Genomic DNA, 15,645 nt, shown 5'->3' with positions numbered 1-15,645 from the left:
GAGTCCTGGCTGGGAGGCTCGGTCCATCTGAGGTGGAAGTGCTTGCCAAGGCAGTGAAAGAGCATTTTTTTGGTCATGGTTAAAAAAGGAAAGAGTCCCTCCCTATATGTTCTGCATCAACACCAGGCTACAGTTTTATCACTTTGGAATGCTTTTATTACAGCTAATGTTGGCAGCCCACAGACATATTCTGGTAAGAATTAGATGTGCATTTCATTAACCAGGTTTTAAAAATTTGGGCTTGGCTGAGAGAGGGTGAGGTGTGAAGTCCTAGCAAGGGCAGTGTTACCAGTGTTGGTTGTAACATTGTTGCAGGCCAGAAGATACAAATCTTCTGGAGGTTCCAGAATGGAAAAGAGAAGCTGTTTCCCAGACCTGTGGTGGGAATCCATCCATCTACGCAAAGGAGATGTTTTCGTATCTGCTGATTGAACAGCATATCAGCAAGTGGAGAGGTTTAGTAAATTCTGGACAGCCATAGCAAGTTTGCCCTGTCTAGGTATCTGACTGATAGACTAGAGTTTCTGCTGCAGGAAACATTTTCAAGCATCACCTGCAGGTAGTGAAGGAAAATTCAGGTGAACAACAGGATGCCAAACTAGGAAGCAGAGGATTGCTAGCAGCAGAGTGGATTCTCCCCACTTTCCTGCATCCCATCCCAGACAGCTTCCTGTGAATAGCCAGAGCAAAAAGGACCAGCACTGAGGTCCAAAAGGGACTTTACCACTTGGTGCAGCCCAAGGGACTTATAAGCCATGGTGTTTGGGACAGTGCTTTGCTAGTCAAGGTATAAATCTATATCATTACATTGATGTGACAGAGTTGTTATTGAGCAGAATTTGCAAAGATTTGCGCTCATGCTTGCAAAACCTGTACTCTTTTAATTGTTTTGCAAGGAATAATTATAAAGGTAGTTTGAAAGAGTCACTACTTGTGTGTTTAAATTTAATTTTCCCTGCTTTGCATTCAGGCTGGATCACACGTGAGATCGCCCCTGGTCAATATTATGTCACGGAGGACGGTGGGCTCAGTGCTCAGGGTGGCAAGCAGCCAGTCTAGCTCCTCATAGCAGGGGCATGTAGAGGGTACATTGCCTATCACACCTGCCATTTGCATCCTTCACCTTGTAGTACAGCTGCTTCAGGTGCTTGATGCACTTCCTGCACTGCTCACCAGTCTGGTGGGTGCCCACCTCCACCAGTCTCTTCAAAATGGCCTCATAGAAGGGGCTATTTCTGAAGCTCCAGCTGGAATAATGATCCCTGGTGTATCTATACCAGAGGTTAACTAGGACCCTGGTGTGCTCCTCCAGCCAGCTAGCAGCATGCTGGGTGGTGGGCATCCTTGATGCTGTTTGGCAGAGCTGGACTGAGCTGTTCAGAAACTGGAGCAGGCTGCATGGAAAATGAAGGGTTAAACAGCAAGCAAGGCAGATAACTTTGGCGTATAGAAGATGAGTGGGAAGTGAGTTGCTAGAAGGGCTGGAAGCTACAGATACAGGGAGTCCTTGGACTTCCGACACAATTCGTTCCTCAGAATTGCGTTGTAAGTCGAAACGTTGCTTAAGCAAAAAGGGTGCAGGGGGTGAATCCCACATCTTTATAGTGATGTCTCTGCTGTCCTGTTAAAAATCTAAACACGGGTAAAACTTGGGGGGAAGGGAGGGAGTCAAATACATATTCCATGTGTCCAGCTCCGCCGCATGTGGCATTTCCTGGGGGTTAATGGCCTTCAGCACAGTTGAGGCTAGTGATTCCTCCCCATCATTTGTCCGCAGAAGAAACCTTGTTCTTTCATGGTGGTGGAGGCTGTGATACAGGAAAGTGCTTAAGATCATGGTTAAAGTTAAGTGTGTGCTTAAGTGCTTTGCTGAGTTGGAGACTGAGTAACCCTTTTCCTAGCCTGCATTATGATTTGGGAGTCATTCGGGTGCTTTAATAACATTCTGCAATCCAACCCTCGGGATATTATCTGTCACAAAATTACATGTAATGACTCTGAAAGCCGCCCCCGCCCTTTCCTGCCATACTGGGTTAGTATGGATGTCTTCCCTCTCATTGCTGTAGGTTCCCTTTGGAGGTATGTCCGTGCCAGCATGTCACTGTCTGGGTACATGCCCCCTCTCTGTGATCCAAAGGATGGACATCTCTTGATGGATGGAGGTTATATCAACAATCTTCCAGGTATGTTTGTAGATAGTTGTTTGGAATTCACCAAGAAGACAGATGATAAAACTCCATCTGCACAGGCATATGTCAGTGTGATTACCTTCCCGAACAACTCCATTCTGATCTCTTGGAGGCTAGCAGAGCTGCATTGTCCTCTGGATACAGGGCCTTTGCTTTGTTCATAGATCCTTAGGATTGAAAGGGACCTCAGGAGTCATCTAGTCCAACCCCCTGCTCAAAGCAGGGCCAATCCCCAACTAAATCCCCAAATGGCCCCCTCAAGGATTGAACTCACAACCCTGGGGTTAGCAGGCCAATACTCAAACCACTGAGCTATCCCTCCCCCCAAAGGGGCTCAAAGCCTGTTGTTATACAGGCTTTTCCAAGATGGCCTCTTGGGATGGAATGTTTCCTTTCAAATCATGTGCCAAAAATATAATGTCAGGCTAATTATTAGAACATATTCTCGTGTATATTTTTAAAAAAGGGTTGGGGAGGAGCGAAGGAATAAAACTATAAACATATGGTTGTCTTTTTCCTTGAATCTGTTGGAAGAACAGAGCATAAATATGAACTGATTTCTAAATATGCAACAATGGTGAAATATTAACTGCTCTTAGTGTCTAAGATTCAAAGCAATATCATTCTTAACAGGAGAATTCACATAACATTAAATTCAATGAAACATTAAAATCAATGAAAATCAATCTCAAAATCAATCTATTAAAATGTTTTTCTCATTAGCCAGCTGTACATTTTAACACCAAACGAAGCCAGGAATGTTAAACAGTGTGTGTGTTTTTAATTGTGTTGTCAAATGTTTATGGAAGAGAGGAGGTCAGAGTTTTTGTCATAATATCCAGTGCTTTGAAAATTTGTTTTCGTAGCACATTTCCCATGAGCTGTGTGCAAATAATTAGAGAGCAGTCTGAGTAAAAGACCTGGAATCGGAGCAGCCCAATCTGGGAGGGTGGAGGAGGGGGGCGGTGTTAAAACTTCAAACCCAGATCCAAATTTTACAAAAGGCCCTTATCTCCCTAAAGGGCAGAACTACAAATGCTCCCACAAATTTGAAAACTGTATTTGCCGTTTGCAGTTTGGGTCTCTCTCTACAAATATGAATTCCTAATCTAGCTATCTTTCCACCGGTCCCCGCTATCCAGCTGTACATTCTGAGAGTGCACAGTGTCTGAAGATGATGTTGAGGATTGGCTCAAGAATGGATGATGGACTGGATTGTGCAGTCACATAGACATAGTGAGAGTTCAGTTCTGGTTTGAATTAGCCTCTGAACTGGCCTTACAGAGTTGTGACTGTCACAGTCACTTTTAAATCTGTAATAGAATGACCAGGGAGATTGAAGTGTTCACTTACTGGCTTATGTATGTTTAAAAGTCACTATCATTGAACAAAAAAACTTCAGAAACAGACTTCAAAGAGAAACCGCAGAACTAAAATCCATTAATCTGGGCTTGAATAGGGACTGGGAGTGGCTGGCTCATTACAGAAGCAGCTTTTCCTCTCTTGGAATTGACACCTCCTCATCTATTATTGGGAGTGGACTACATCCACCCTGATTGAATTGACCCTGTCAACACTGGTTCTCCACTTGCGAAGTAACTCCCTGCTCTCCATGTGTCAGTATATAATGCCTGCATCTGTAACTTTCACTCTATGCATCCGAAGAAGTGAGGTTTTTACTCACGAAAGCTTATGCCCGAATAAATCTGTTAGTCTTTAAGGTGCCACCAGACTCCTTGTTGTTTTGGTAAGAGACCTTGTCAAAGGCTTTCTGAAAATCTAAGTACACTATATTTATTGGATTCCCCTTGTCCACATACTTGTTGACCCCCTCAAAGAATTCTAGTAGATTGGTGAGGCATGATTTCCCTTTACAGAAATGATGTTGACTCTTCCCCAACAAATCATGTTCATCTATGTGTCTGACAATTCTGTTCTTTACTATAGTTTCAACCAATTTGCCCGGTACTGAAGTTAGGCTTACCAGCCTGTAATTTCCAGGATCACCTCTGGAGAGTTTTTTAAAAATTGGTGTCACATTAGCTGTCCTCAGTCATCTGGTACTGAAGCTGATTTAAATGATAAGTTACACACCACAGTTAGCAGTTCTGCAATTTCACATTTGAGTTCCCTCAAAACTCCTGGGTGAATATTATCTGGTCCTGGTGACTTATTACTGTTTAGTTTATCAATTTGTTCCAAAACCTCCTCTAATGACACCTCAATCTGGGACAGTTCCTCAGAATTGTCACCTAGAAAGAATGGTTCAGGTTTCGGAATCTCCCTCACATCTTCAGCCATGAAGACCGGTGCAAAGAATTCACTTAGTTTCTCCGCAATGGCCTTATCGTTCTCCTTTAGCATCTTGATCATCCAGTGGCCCCACTGGTTGTTTAGCAGGCTTCCTGCTTCTGATGTACTTGAAAAAATGTTTGCTAGTACTTTTTGAGTCTTTGGCTAGCTGTTCTTCAACTTCATTTTTGGCCTTCCTAATTATATTTTTATAGACTCATAGACTCATAGACTTTAAGGTCAGAAGGGACCAATATGGTCATCTAGTCTGACCTCCCGCATGATGCAGGCCACAAAAGCTGACCCACCCACTTTCCCTTGAAGTCTTTAAATTAAGTCGCAGAGAATCCTCCAGCCTGCGACCCCTGCCCTATGCTGCGGAGGAAGGCGAAAAACCTCCAGGGCCTCTGCCAATCTACCCTGGAGGAAAATTCCTTCCCGACCCCAAATATGGCGATCAGTAGAACCCCGAGCATACAGGCAAGATTATACAGCTGGACCCTTATTTTACCAGCGATGGCTCGTTAATGCCTAATTGACTAAAATCACGTTATCCATCAAACCATTCCCTCCATAAACTTATCTAGCCTACTCTTGAAGCCAGAGAGGTCTTTCGCCCCCACCGTTTCCCTCGGAAGGCTGTTCCAAAATTTCACCCCTCTGACGGTTAGAAACCTTCGTCTAATTTCAAGCCTAAACTTCCCCATGGCCAGTTTATATCCATTTGTTCTCGTGTCCACATTAGTACTGAGCTGAAATAATTCCTCTCCCTCCTTGGTATTTATCCCTTTGATATATTTAAAGAGAGCAATCATATCCCCCCTCAGCCTTCTTTTGGTTAGGCTAAACAAACGGAGCTCCTCAAGTCTCCTTTCATAGGAAAGGTTTTCCATTCCTCGGATCATCCTAGTGGCCCTTCTCTGTACCCGTTCCAGTTTGAGTTCATAGAATATCAGGGTTGGAAGGGACCTCAGGAGGTCATCTAGTCCAACCCCCTGCTCAAAGCAGGACCAATTCCCAACTAAATCATCCCAGCCAGGGCTTTGTCAAGCCTGACCTTAAAAACCTCTAAGGAAGGAGATTCCACCACCTCCCTAGGTAACCCATTCCAGTGCTTCACCACCCTCCTAGTGAAAAAGTTTTTCCTAATATCCAACCTAAACCTCCCCAACTGCAACTTGAGACCATTACTCCTTGTTCTATCATCTGGTACCACTGAGAACAGTCTAGATCCATCCTCTTTGGAACCCCCTTTCAGGTAGTTGAAAGCAGCTATCAAATCCCCCCTCACTCTTCTCTTCTGTAGACTAAACAATCCCAGTTCCCTCAGCCTCTCCTCATAACTCATGTGTTCCAGCCCAACTAATCATTTTTGTTGCTCTCCGCTGGACTCTTTCCAATTTGTCCACATCCTTCTTGTAGTGTGGGGCCCAGAACTGGACACAGTACTCCAGATGAGGCCTCACCAATGTCTAATAGAGGGGAACGATCACGTCCCTCGATCTGCTGGCAATGCCCCTACTTATACAGCCCAGAATGTAGTTCGCCTTCTTGGCAACAAGGGCACACTGTTGACTCATATCCAGCTTCTCGTCCACTATAACCCCTAGGTCCTTTTCTGCAGAACTGCTTCCTAGCCATTCGGTCCCTAGTCTGTAACAGTGCATGGGATTCTTCCGTCCTAAGTGCAGGACTCTGCATTTGTCCTTGTTGAACCTCATCAGGTTTCTTTTGGCCCAATCCTCTAATTTGTCTAGGTCCCTCTGTATCCTGTCCCTACCCTCCAGTGTATCTACCACTCCTCCCAGTTTAGTGTCATCTGCAAACTTGCTGAGAGTGCAGTTTACGCCATCCTCCAGATCATTAATGAAGATATTGAACAAAACCGGCCCCAGGACCGACCCCTGGGGCACTCCACTTGAAACCGGCTGCCAACTAGACATGGAGCCGTTGATCACTACCCGTTGAGCCCGACGATCTAGCCAGCTTTCTATCCACCTTATAGTCCATTCATCCAATCCATACTTCTTTAACTTGCTGGCAAGAATACTGTGGGAGACTGTATCAAAAGCTTTGCTAAAGTCAAGGAGTAACACATCCACTACTTTCCCCTCATCCACAGACCCAGTTATCTCCTCATAGAAGGCAATTAGGTTAGTCAGGCATGACTTGCCCTTGGTGAATCCATGCTGACTGTTCCTGATCACTTTCCTCTCCTCTAAGTGCTTCAGAATTGATTCCTTGAGGACCTGTTCCATGATTTTTCCAGGGACTGAGGTGAGGCTGACTGGCCTGTAGTTCCCCGGATCCTCCTTCTTCCCTTGTTTAAAGATGGGCACTACATTAGCCTTTTTCCAGTCATCCGGGACCTCTCCCGATCGCCATGAGTTTTCAAAGATAATGGCCAATGGCTCTGCAATCACATCTGCCAACTCCTTTAGCACCCTCGGATGCAGCGCATCTGGCCCCATGGACTTGTGCTCGTCCAGTTTTTCTAAATAATCCCGAACCACTTCTTTCTCCACAGAGGGCTGGTCACCTTCTCCCCATACTGTGCTGCCCAGTGCAGCAGTCTTGGAGCTGACCTTGTTCGTGAAGACAGAGGCAAAAAAATCATTGAGTACATTAGCTTTTTCCACATCCTCTGTTACTAGTTTGCCTCCCTCATTCAGTAAGGGGCCCACACTTTCCTTGACTTTCTTCTTGTTGCTAACATACCTGAAGAAGCCCTTCTTGTTACTCTTAACATCTCTTGCTAGCTGCAACTCCAAGTGCGATTTGGCCTTCCTGATTTCACTCCTGCATGCTTGAGCAATATTTTTATACTCCTCCCTGGTCATTTGTCCCATCTTCCACTTCTTGTAAGCCTCTTTTTTGCGTTTAAGGTCAGCAAGGATTTCACTGTTAAGCCAAGCTGGTCGCTTGCCATATTTACTGTTCTTTCTACACATTGGGATGGTTTTTTCCTGCAACCTCAATAACGATTCTTTAAAATACAGCCAGCTCTCCTGGACTCTTTTCCCCCTCATGTTATTCTCCCAGGGGATCCTGCCCATCAGTTCCCTGAGGGAGTCAAAGTCTGCTTTTCTGAAGTCCAGGGTCCGTATTCTGCTGCTCTCCTTTCTTCCTTGTGTCAGGATCCTGAACTCGACCATCTCATGGTCACTGCCTCCCAGGTTCCCATCCACTTTTGCGTCCCCTACTAATTCTTCCCGGTTTGTGAACAGCAGGTCTAGAAGAGCTCTGCCCCTAGTTGGTTCCTCCAGCACTTGCACCAGGAAATTGTCCCCTACACTCTCCAAAAACTTCCTGGATTGTCTGTGCACCGCTGTATTGCTCTCCCAGCAGATATCAGGGTGATTAAAGTCTCCCATGAGAACCAGGGCCTGCGATCTAGTAACTTCTAGTTCATCCTTTTTAAACATAGGAGACCAGAACTGCACACAGTACTCCAAATGAGGTCTCACCAGCGCCTTGTATAACGGAAGCAGCACCTCCTTGTCCCTACTAGAAATACCTCGCCTAACGCATCCCAAGATCGCATTAGCTTTTTTCACAGCCACGTCACATTGCCGACTCATAGTCATCCTGCGATCAACCAGGACTCCGAGGTCCTTCTCCTCCTCCGTCACTTCCAACCGATGCGTCCCCAGCTTATAACTAAAATTCTTGTTAGTCATCCCTAAATGCATCACCTTACACTTCTCACTATTAAATCTCATCCTATTATTATTACTCCAATTTACAAGGTCATCCAAGTCTCCCTGCAGAATATCCCGATCCTTCTCCGAATTGGCAATACCTCCCAACTTTGTGTCATCCGCAAACTTTATCAGCCCACTCCTACATTCGGTTCCGAGGTCAGTAATGAATAGATTAAATAAAATAAAATCGGACCCAAAACCGAACCTTGAGGAACCCCACTGGTGACCTCCCTCCAACCTGACAGTTCACCTTTCAGTACTACCCGCTGCAGTCTCCCCTTTAACCAGTTCTTTATCCACCTCTGGATTTTCATATCGATCCCCATCTTTTCCAACTTAACCAATAATTCCTCATGCGGCACAGTATCAAACGCTTTACTAAAATCGAGGTATATTAGATCCACCGCATTTCCTTTATCTAGAAGGTCTGTTACTTTCTCAAAGAAGGAGATCAAGTTGGTTTGGCACGATCTGCCTTTCGTAAACCCATGTTGTAATTTGTCCCAATTGCCATTCACCTCAAGGTCCTTAACTACTTTCTCCTTCAAAATTTTTTCCAAGACCTTGCATACTACAGAAGTTAAACTAACAGGCCTGTAGTTACTCGGGTCACTTTTTTTCCCCTTCTTGAAAATAGGAACCACATTAGCTATTTTCCAGTCCAACGGTACCACCCCCGAGTTTACAGATTCATTAAAAATTATCGCTAAGGGGCTTGCAATTTCTCGCGCCAGTTCCTTCAATATTCTAGGATGAAGATCATCCGGTCCGCCCGATTTAGTCCCATTTAGCTGGTCAAGTTTGGCTTCCACCTCTGATACTGTAATGTCAATCGCCCCTCCTTTATTCCCCTCTGTCCTGCTCCCTCTATTCCTAAGCCCTTCATTAGCCTTATTAAAGACCGATGCAAAATATTCATTTAGATATTGTGCCATGCCTAGATTATCCTTAATCTCCACTCCATCTACATTCTTCAGCGGTCCCACTTCCTCTTTCTTTGTTTTCTTCCTATTTATATGGCTATAAAACCTCTTACTATTGGATTTAATTCCCCTCGCGAGGTCCAACTCTACACGGCTTTTGGCCTTTCTCACTGCATCCCTACATGCTCTGACCTCAATAAGGTAGGTTTCCTTGCTGATCTCTCCCCTCTTCCATTCTTTGTACGCTTTCTGTTTTTTCTTAATCGCCCCTTTGAGACGCCCGCTCATCCAGCTAGGTCTAATTCTCCTGCCTACTAACCGTTTTCCCTTTCTCGGGATACAGGCCTTGGACAGCTCGTGCAACTTCAGCTTGAAATAATCCCAGGCGTCATCTGCCTTTAGATCCCTAAGTATGTTAGCCCAATCCACTTCCCTAAGTAGTTGCCTTAATTTATTAAAGTTGGCCTTTTTGAAATTGTAAACCTTAGTCACAGTTTTATTTCTGTTAATCCTTCCATTTAGTTTAAACCGAATTAGCTCATGGTCACTCGAGCCAAGGTTGTCCCCTACAACCATTTCCTCAACGAGGTCCTCACTACTCACCAGCACCAAATCTAAAATGGCATCCCCCTTCGTCGGTTCAGTTACTACTTGATGAAGGAATTCATCTGCTAGCACGTCTAGGAACATCTGAGCCCTATTATTGTTACTAGCATTTGTTCCCCAATCTATATCTGGGAAGTTAAAGTCCCCCATGATTACACAGCTCTTATTAGTTTTTACTTCCTTAAAAACATTAAATAGTTCTCTGTCCGCATCCAGGCTAGATCCTGGCGGTCTATAGCACACCCCAAGCACTATCTCAGGGGAGGCTCTAGTAGTTCTTTTACCCAGTGTAATTATTGCCCATACAGACTCCGTCTTATCCATTCCATCACTTATTATTTCTTTACATTTTAGCTCATTATTGACATACAATGCCACACCCCCACCTTTACCTTTTTTCCGGTCATTCCTAAACAGCACATACCCTTCCATACCTGTACTCCAGTCATGACTACTGTTCCACCACGTTTCGGTTATTCCTATGATATCAGGTTTCATTTCTTGGACCAGGAGCTCCAATTCCTCCATTTTGTTACCTAGGCTTCTCGCATTCGTGTATAAACATCTTACTGTATGCTGTCTATCCTTTCTCCCATTAGTTATGCAATTTGGTACGGACCCCGTACTGTCCATCTGCCCCCCCCTTCTTATGTCCAATTCCCTACCCCTACGTATATCTGTGCTTATCTCTTCGCCCTCTTTTTCAGTGTTGGAATCTGGCGTGGAGATTAACTGGACATCTCCCAACCGTCTCCCCCAAGTTCCTAGTTTAAAGCCCTTTTGATGAGATGAGCCAGCCTCCCTCCCAGAAGTCTATTTCCTTCCCTACTCAGGTGAAGTCCATCCCGTGAGAACAGCTGTCTGTCCCCGAAAGCCTCCCAGTGGCCATACATCCCAAAGCCCTCCTTATAGCACCACTCCCTTAGCCAGCTATTTATCCTCACAATTCTGTCTGCCCTTTGCTGTCCTTCTCTAGGAACAGGCATAATCCCACTGAAGATAATCTGAGCCTCTACTTCCTTAAGCGTCTTCCCCAGCCTGGCATAATCTCCCTTGATTCTCTCTAGCGAGAACCTAGCCGTGTCATTCGTTCCTACGTGAAGGATGATCAAGGGGTTCTTACCTGCTCCTTTTAGGATCCTTTTCAACCGCAGGTCCACATCCCGTATCTTAGCGCCCGGCAGACAGCACACCCTTCTGTTTTCTGGGTCCGCCCTGGTCACAGGCCTGTCTAACCTCCTCAGTAAGGAGTCTCCAATCACATAAACCTGCCTTTGCCTGGTGACAGTGCGATCTACTAATCTATCCCCTGTTCCCTGCAGTCGTAACTCCTGTCTGTCTCTATTTTCCCTTATAGTCCCCCTAGTGCCATCCTGTATCCTCCTGGGGCTGAGTATTGATGCTGTCTCCATCAACTCCTCCCCTCTCTCTATTGGACTAGCTGCCCTTCTCTTCTTCCTCTGCCTCCCACCATCAGTTACCACCCGCTGCGTCCCCTCCTCGTTATCCAAACACCCAAACCTGTTCCTGAGTTCTATTTCCCCCTCACTAGCTCTCCTTTTCCTTGGCCTGCTTCTCACGGTCACATGCTTCCACTGCTCTTGTTCTACCCCTGACATTCCCCCCTCAGAGACCATAGCCCCCGCTTCCACCTGCACCCCTGAGCCTTCCCCTTCCGCCACTCCCAGCCTTTGCTCCAGTAGCTGCTCGAATCCCCTTCTAAACTCTACCAGGGTCTGTACCTGCATCTCTAACCCACGGACCTTTTCCTCTAACAGGTCGATTAGGCAGCATTTCATACAGACATACCTCTGTTCAGGCACCCCTGCCAGGACAATGTACATACCACAGCTGCCACATGCAATCATCTGCATTGTGTCCCTGGCTGCTGGGCTCATGGCTGCCATGGTCTCTGCCTGCGGCCTCTGGGGACACAGAGCACACCGCACACCGCGCCCTCCTGCCCCCCCTTCCACCTCCCCCTGTAAACTCCCACTTAAACTCCCCTGTTAGCAGCCCTGTTTACAGGCACCTGGGTGCCGCTGCTCGCTGCTTGTGCCGCTGCTTGGCTGGGAGGCCTCTTTTATAGGCCCCCTATTCAGCCAAGCTCCGCCCCCTAATCAGGGCTCTGGGCTCAGCACACTGCCCCTACAGGCCTCTACACATACAAGCACTACAAAGACAGACGCAAGTACAGATACCTTCTCCTCCAATGAGACTCACTCCCACTTATACTTCATTTGTCAGAGTTTATGCTCCTTTCTATTTTCTTCAATAGGATTTAACTTCCACTTTGTAAAGGATGCCTTTTTGCCTCTCACTGCTTCTTTTTCTTTCTTGTTTAACCACAGTGGCACTGTTTTGGTCCTCTTGCTATGTTTTTTAATTTGGTGTATACATTTAAGTTGAGCCTCTATTATGGTGTCTTTAAAAAGTTTCCATGCAGCTTGCAGGTATTTCACTTTTGGCATTTTACCTTTTAATTTCTGTTTAACTAACTTCCTCATTTTTGTGTAGTTCCCTTTTCTGAAGTTAAATGCTACCATGTTGGGCTGAGGTGGAGTTTTCCCCACCACAGGGATGTTAAATTAATTATATTATGGTCCCTATTACCAAGCGGTCCGGCTATATTCACCCCTTGGACCAGATCCTGTGCTCCACTTAGGACTAAATCAAGAATTGCCTCTCCTCTGGTGGGTTCCAGCACTAGCTGCTCCAAGAAAGAGTCCTTTAAGGTGTCAAGAAACTTTCTCTCTGCATCCAATCCTGAGGTGACATGTACACTGTCAATATGGGGATAGTTGAAATCCCCCATTATTATTGAGTTTTTTATTTTTATAGCCTCTCTAATCTCCCTGAGTATTTCACAGTCACTATCACCATCCTGGTCAGGTGGTTGGTAGTATATCCCTACTGCTATATTCTTATTATTCAAGCACAGAATTACTATCCATAGAGATTCTGGAATTACTATCCATAGCTATCCTGGATCTTGAACTTTTTCTCCTCCCCACATTTCTCTTTTCTGTGAGTTGCTCAGCACCCCAAATCCCTCCTTTAGCATCTTCCTAAATTCCTACTCCTTAAACTGTCAGGCTCCTGAATGTCATGGCCAGACCACTCTGTCCCTTCAGGAAGTGGGAAATGCTCCTCCATCCCGTCACCATCACTAATCTGTCCATTTCTAAATCTAAGCAAAATTTTCCTCCTTACTTTCAAAGCTCTTCATGGACTGATATTCTCCCAACCTCTGACCTATATCAATTTCTCTCCCCAGTTGGTCGTTCTGCCTTGACCTCTTCTGTGTCCTCTTGCATTTGTGCTGCTTCATTCATGTATCAAGCAAGGCAACTATGCAGCTAGTGATCATGTGGGTGCAAGAAGATTGCCTGTGACGGACCTAAACTGAATATACAGCCAGGCCACCTTAAGTACCTAGCCAGAGATTAATCTGGGTGGTGCTTGATCTGCAAGGAGGACATGTCCCTTTGGGATTTGGCATGATAAGGATGATCCCACAGGCCTTTCTTTTAATGATCAACATTTGTGTTGGTTTCTGAAAGAAAATTATTAGAATAAATAGGGATTATAAAGAGATAGTTATACCCAGGTACTATACATCACTATGAAGAGTATAATTAGTATAGCATTATTCTGAAGTAAGTAATTCTCCCTGCAAAGCATTCATAAATGTCTGTGCTGGAAGCTGTATGAAAAGGAATCCTGTTGTACTGTCCCATGCTGTGCTTGCGTGGTCTGTCGTGATCCTTGGAAATATATTTCCCTGCTTCCAGTGGCCAGCTCCAGAAAGGTAAGTGTTGTAGAAGAGAGGAGTGATGGGTAATGATGATGTGGCTTTGTTCCCAATAGCGGATGTTGCAAGGTCCATGGGGGCAAAAGTGGTGATAGCAATTGATGTGGGCAGCCGGGATGAGACGGACCTCACCAACTACGGCGACGCTCTGTCTGGCTGGTGGTTGCTGTGGAAGAGATGGAATCCCCTCGTTGAAAAAGTGAAGGTACCGTAAGCTTATGTTAAAATCGCAGTGATTTTTCAGTAAGCAGAAGGGAACTGTCCCACTGTGTATCTGAGAAACAAGACTGGGAATCGATTGCTCGGTCACCTGCATCTTGGGTTGCAAGATGACATTTGGGGTGTGGGAAAGCTGGGCAAGGTCCCAGCATAAAAGAAAATACAATGTTATGGGAGAATTCAGTTGTCTGAATCTGGGGAGGAGCTAGGAGTGGCACTCACACAGCCAAATACCAATCATTTGTTCCTCTAAGGAGTCCAACTCCAGCTCTCCACGCAAGAGCAAATTCCGCTGGGGGCTGAGTGGGGGACTACAGAATTACAATATTATTATTATTTGTTATTTGTATTATGGAGGCACCTAGGAACCCTGGAAATGGACCAGGACCTCATTGTGCTAGGTGCTGTACAAGCACAGATACCTCTTTTCCCAAACTGCTCCCTGAATATAGAGAAGAGCCGGTGACCTGGCTTTGATAGGGGTGAAAGAGCCCCTCTCCAATTGGAGTGAATTTGGCACAACTAATCTTGATGCAGTTAGGATTTGGCTGCTTTAGAAATGAAAGTGCGTGGAGCTTTGTCCACTTCACTATGTTTCTTTGCTGCTGAACGTAGGGATTTTTGCATTGGGCAGTAATAATAAATTCTTAGATGTTTGTTTTCATGACAGGCTGCATGAGCTATGGATTTCCTTCCTGGGTGAAGTCAGATCAGCTCGGATTAATGTTTCATTTCCTCCATTTTCCTTCTGGTTCCCTGTGTCCCTGCTGTAATCCTTAGGGTCTCCCTCTTTAGCAGTCCCCCTCCTCGAAAAGGCCTGGTCTGAGGACTGGACAGGATTCCTTTTCAGAGCTCAATAGTACTGGACTCTCCCAGTGGGTATCTGTTGTGAGTGATGCAGGGTGGGATTGAACATGCTGGCTCCATAGCACACTGGGATGTTCTCTGTCCCAAGGAACGAGGGGCTATGACAGCGAATCAAACCCAGCTGTCACCTAAAGCAGTGTCTGGCACTAGAAAATGAAGCTGGCTCGTTACTCATCCCCACCCTAAGAGAGCTTCGCGCCCCTCCTACGTCACACTATATATCTCCTTCTAGGTGCCAGTATTTCCTGGAATTAATGACCAACTTCTGCTTGAACTGCAGAAAGATCTCATATGTTAGATGGAAGCTGAGTCTCTGCCATTGATGACAGATTGGCTGGCGGTCAGCAGTGTGCTCCTAGGAGGCTGAGGGAGGTGGGATGTGAAAGCCTCTGCAGATACGCCTGAGTCACTGGAGTGTATTTCTTACCTTTTACCGTTGCCAGTTCAGGGCAAGTGGTGCTAATGAAAGTCTTGCAATGCATTTGATGGCTATCTGGGGCTGATTGGCAGGTGCTGAACATGGCAGAGATCCAGACCCGGCTTGCGTATGTGTGCTGCGTGCGGCAGCTGGAGATGGTCAAGAACAGTGAATATTGTGAATACATTCGGCCGCCCATCGACAGATATGGCACCCTGGACTTTGGGAAGTTTGATGAAATCTGTGTAAGTGAATCTTGAGGGTGTAGGGGGGCCCTGATGTAGCTACTTCTGTGCAGCAACAGAGTCCTATGAACACTGCAGCAGTACAACCCTAGTGCTAAGGGCTAGTTCTAGGCTCTTTCTTGAGGAACCTGTTCTCAAGAACTAGATTTCTTACTACTTAGCTCTCTGTAGGCTATGTACATAGACTCATAGACTCATAGACTTTAAGGTCAGAAGGGACCAATATGGTCATCTAGTCTGACCTCCCGCATGATGCAGGCCACAAAAGCTGACTCACCCACAACAGAATCTTCCAGCCTGCGACCCCTGCCCTATGCTGCGGAGGAAGGCGAAAAACCTCCAGGGCCTCTGCCAATCTACCCTGGAGG

The 15,645-nt window shown here is 45.8% G+C and overlaps 1 protein-coding gene across 1 annotated transcript in view; it reads left to right on the top strand.

Annotated features, from left to right (window-relative positions):
• Window positions 1-15,645, top strand: part of PNPLA7 (patatin like phospholipase domain containing 7) — a 424,003-nt gene that overhangs the window by 372,616 nt on the left and 35,742 nt on the right. Inside the window, exons 30-32 of the mRNA XM_065418594.1 lie at window positions 2,067-2,183; window positions 13,585-13,733; window positions 15,125-15,277. Coding sequence (XP_065274666.1) covers window positions 2,067-2,183; window positions 13,585-13,733; window positions 15,125-15,277 — 419 coding nt within the window. The remainder of the gene's footprint in view (window positions 1-2,066; window positions 2,184-13,584; window positions 13,734-15,124; window positions 15,278-15,645) is intronic.

Source organism: Emys orbicularis, chromosome 18 (genome assembly GCF_028017835.1).
Source record: "Emys orbicularis isolate rEmyOrb1 chromosome 18, rEmyOrb1.hap1, whole genome shotgun sequence".
Taxonomy (NCBI): Eukaryota; Metazoa; Chordata; order Testudines; family Emydidae; genus Emys; species Emys orbicularis.
Note: the sequence above shows the minus strand (reverse complement) of the source record. Positions and strands in the feature narration are given on the sequence as shown.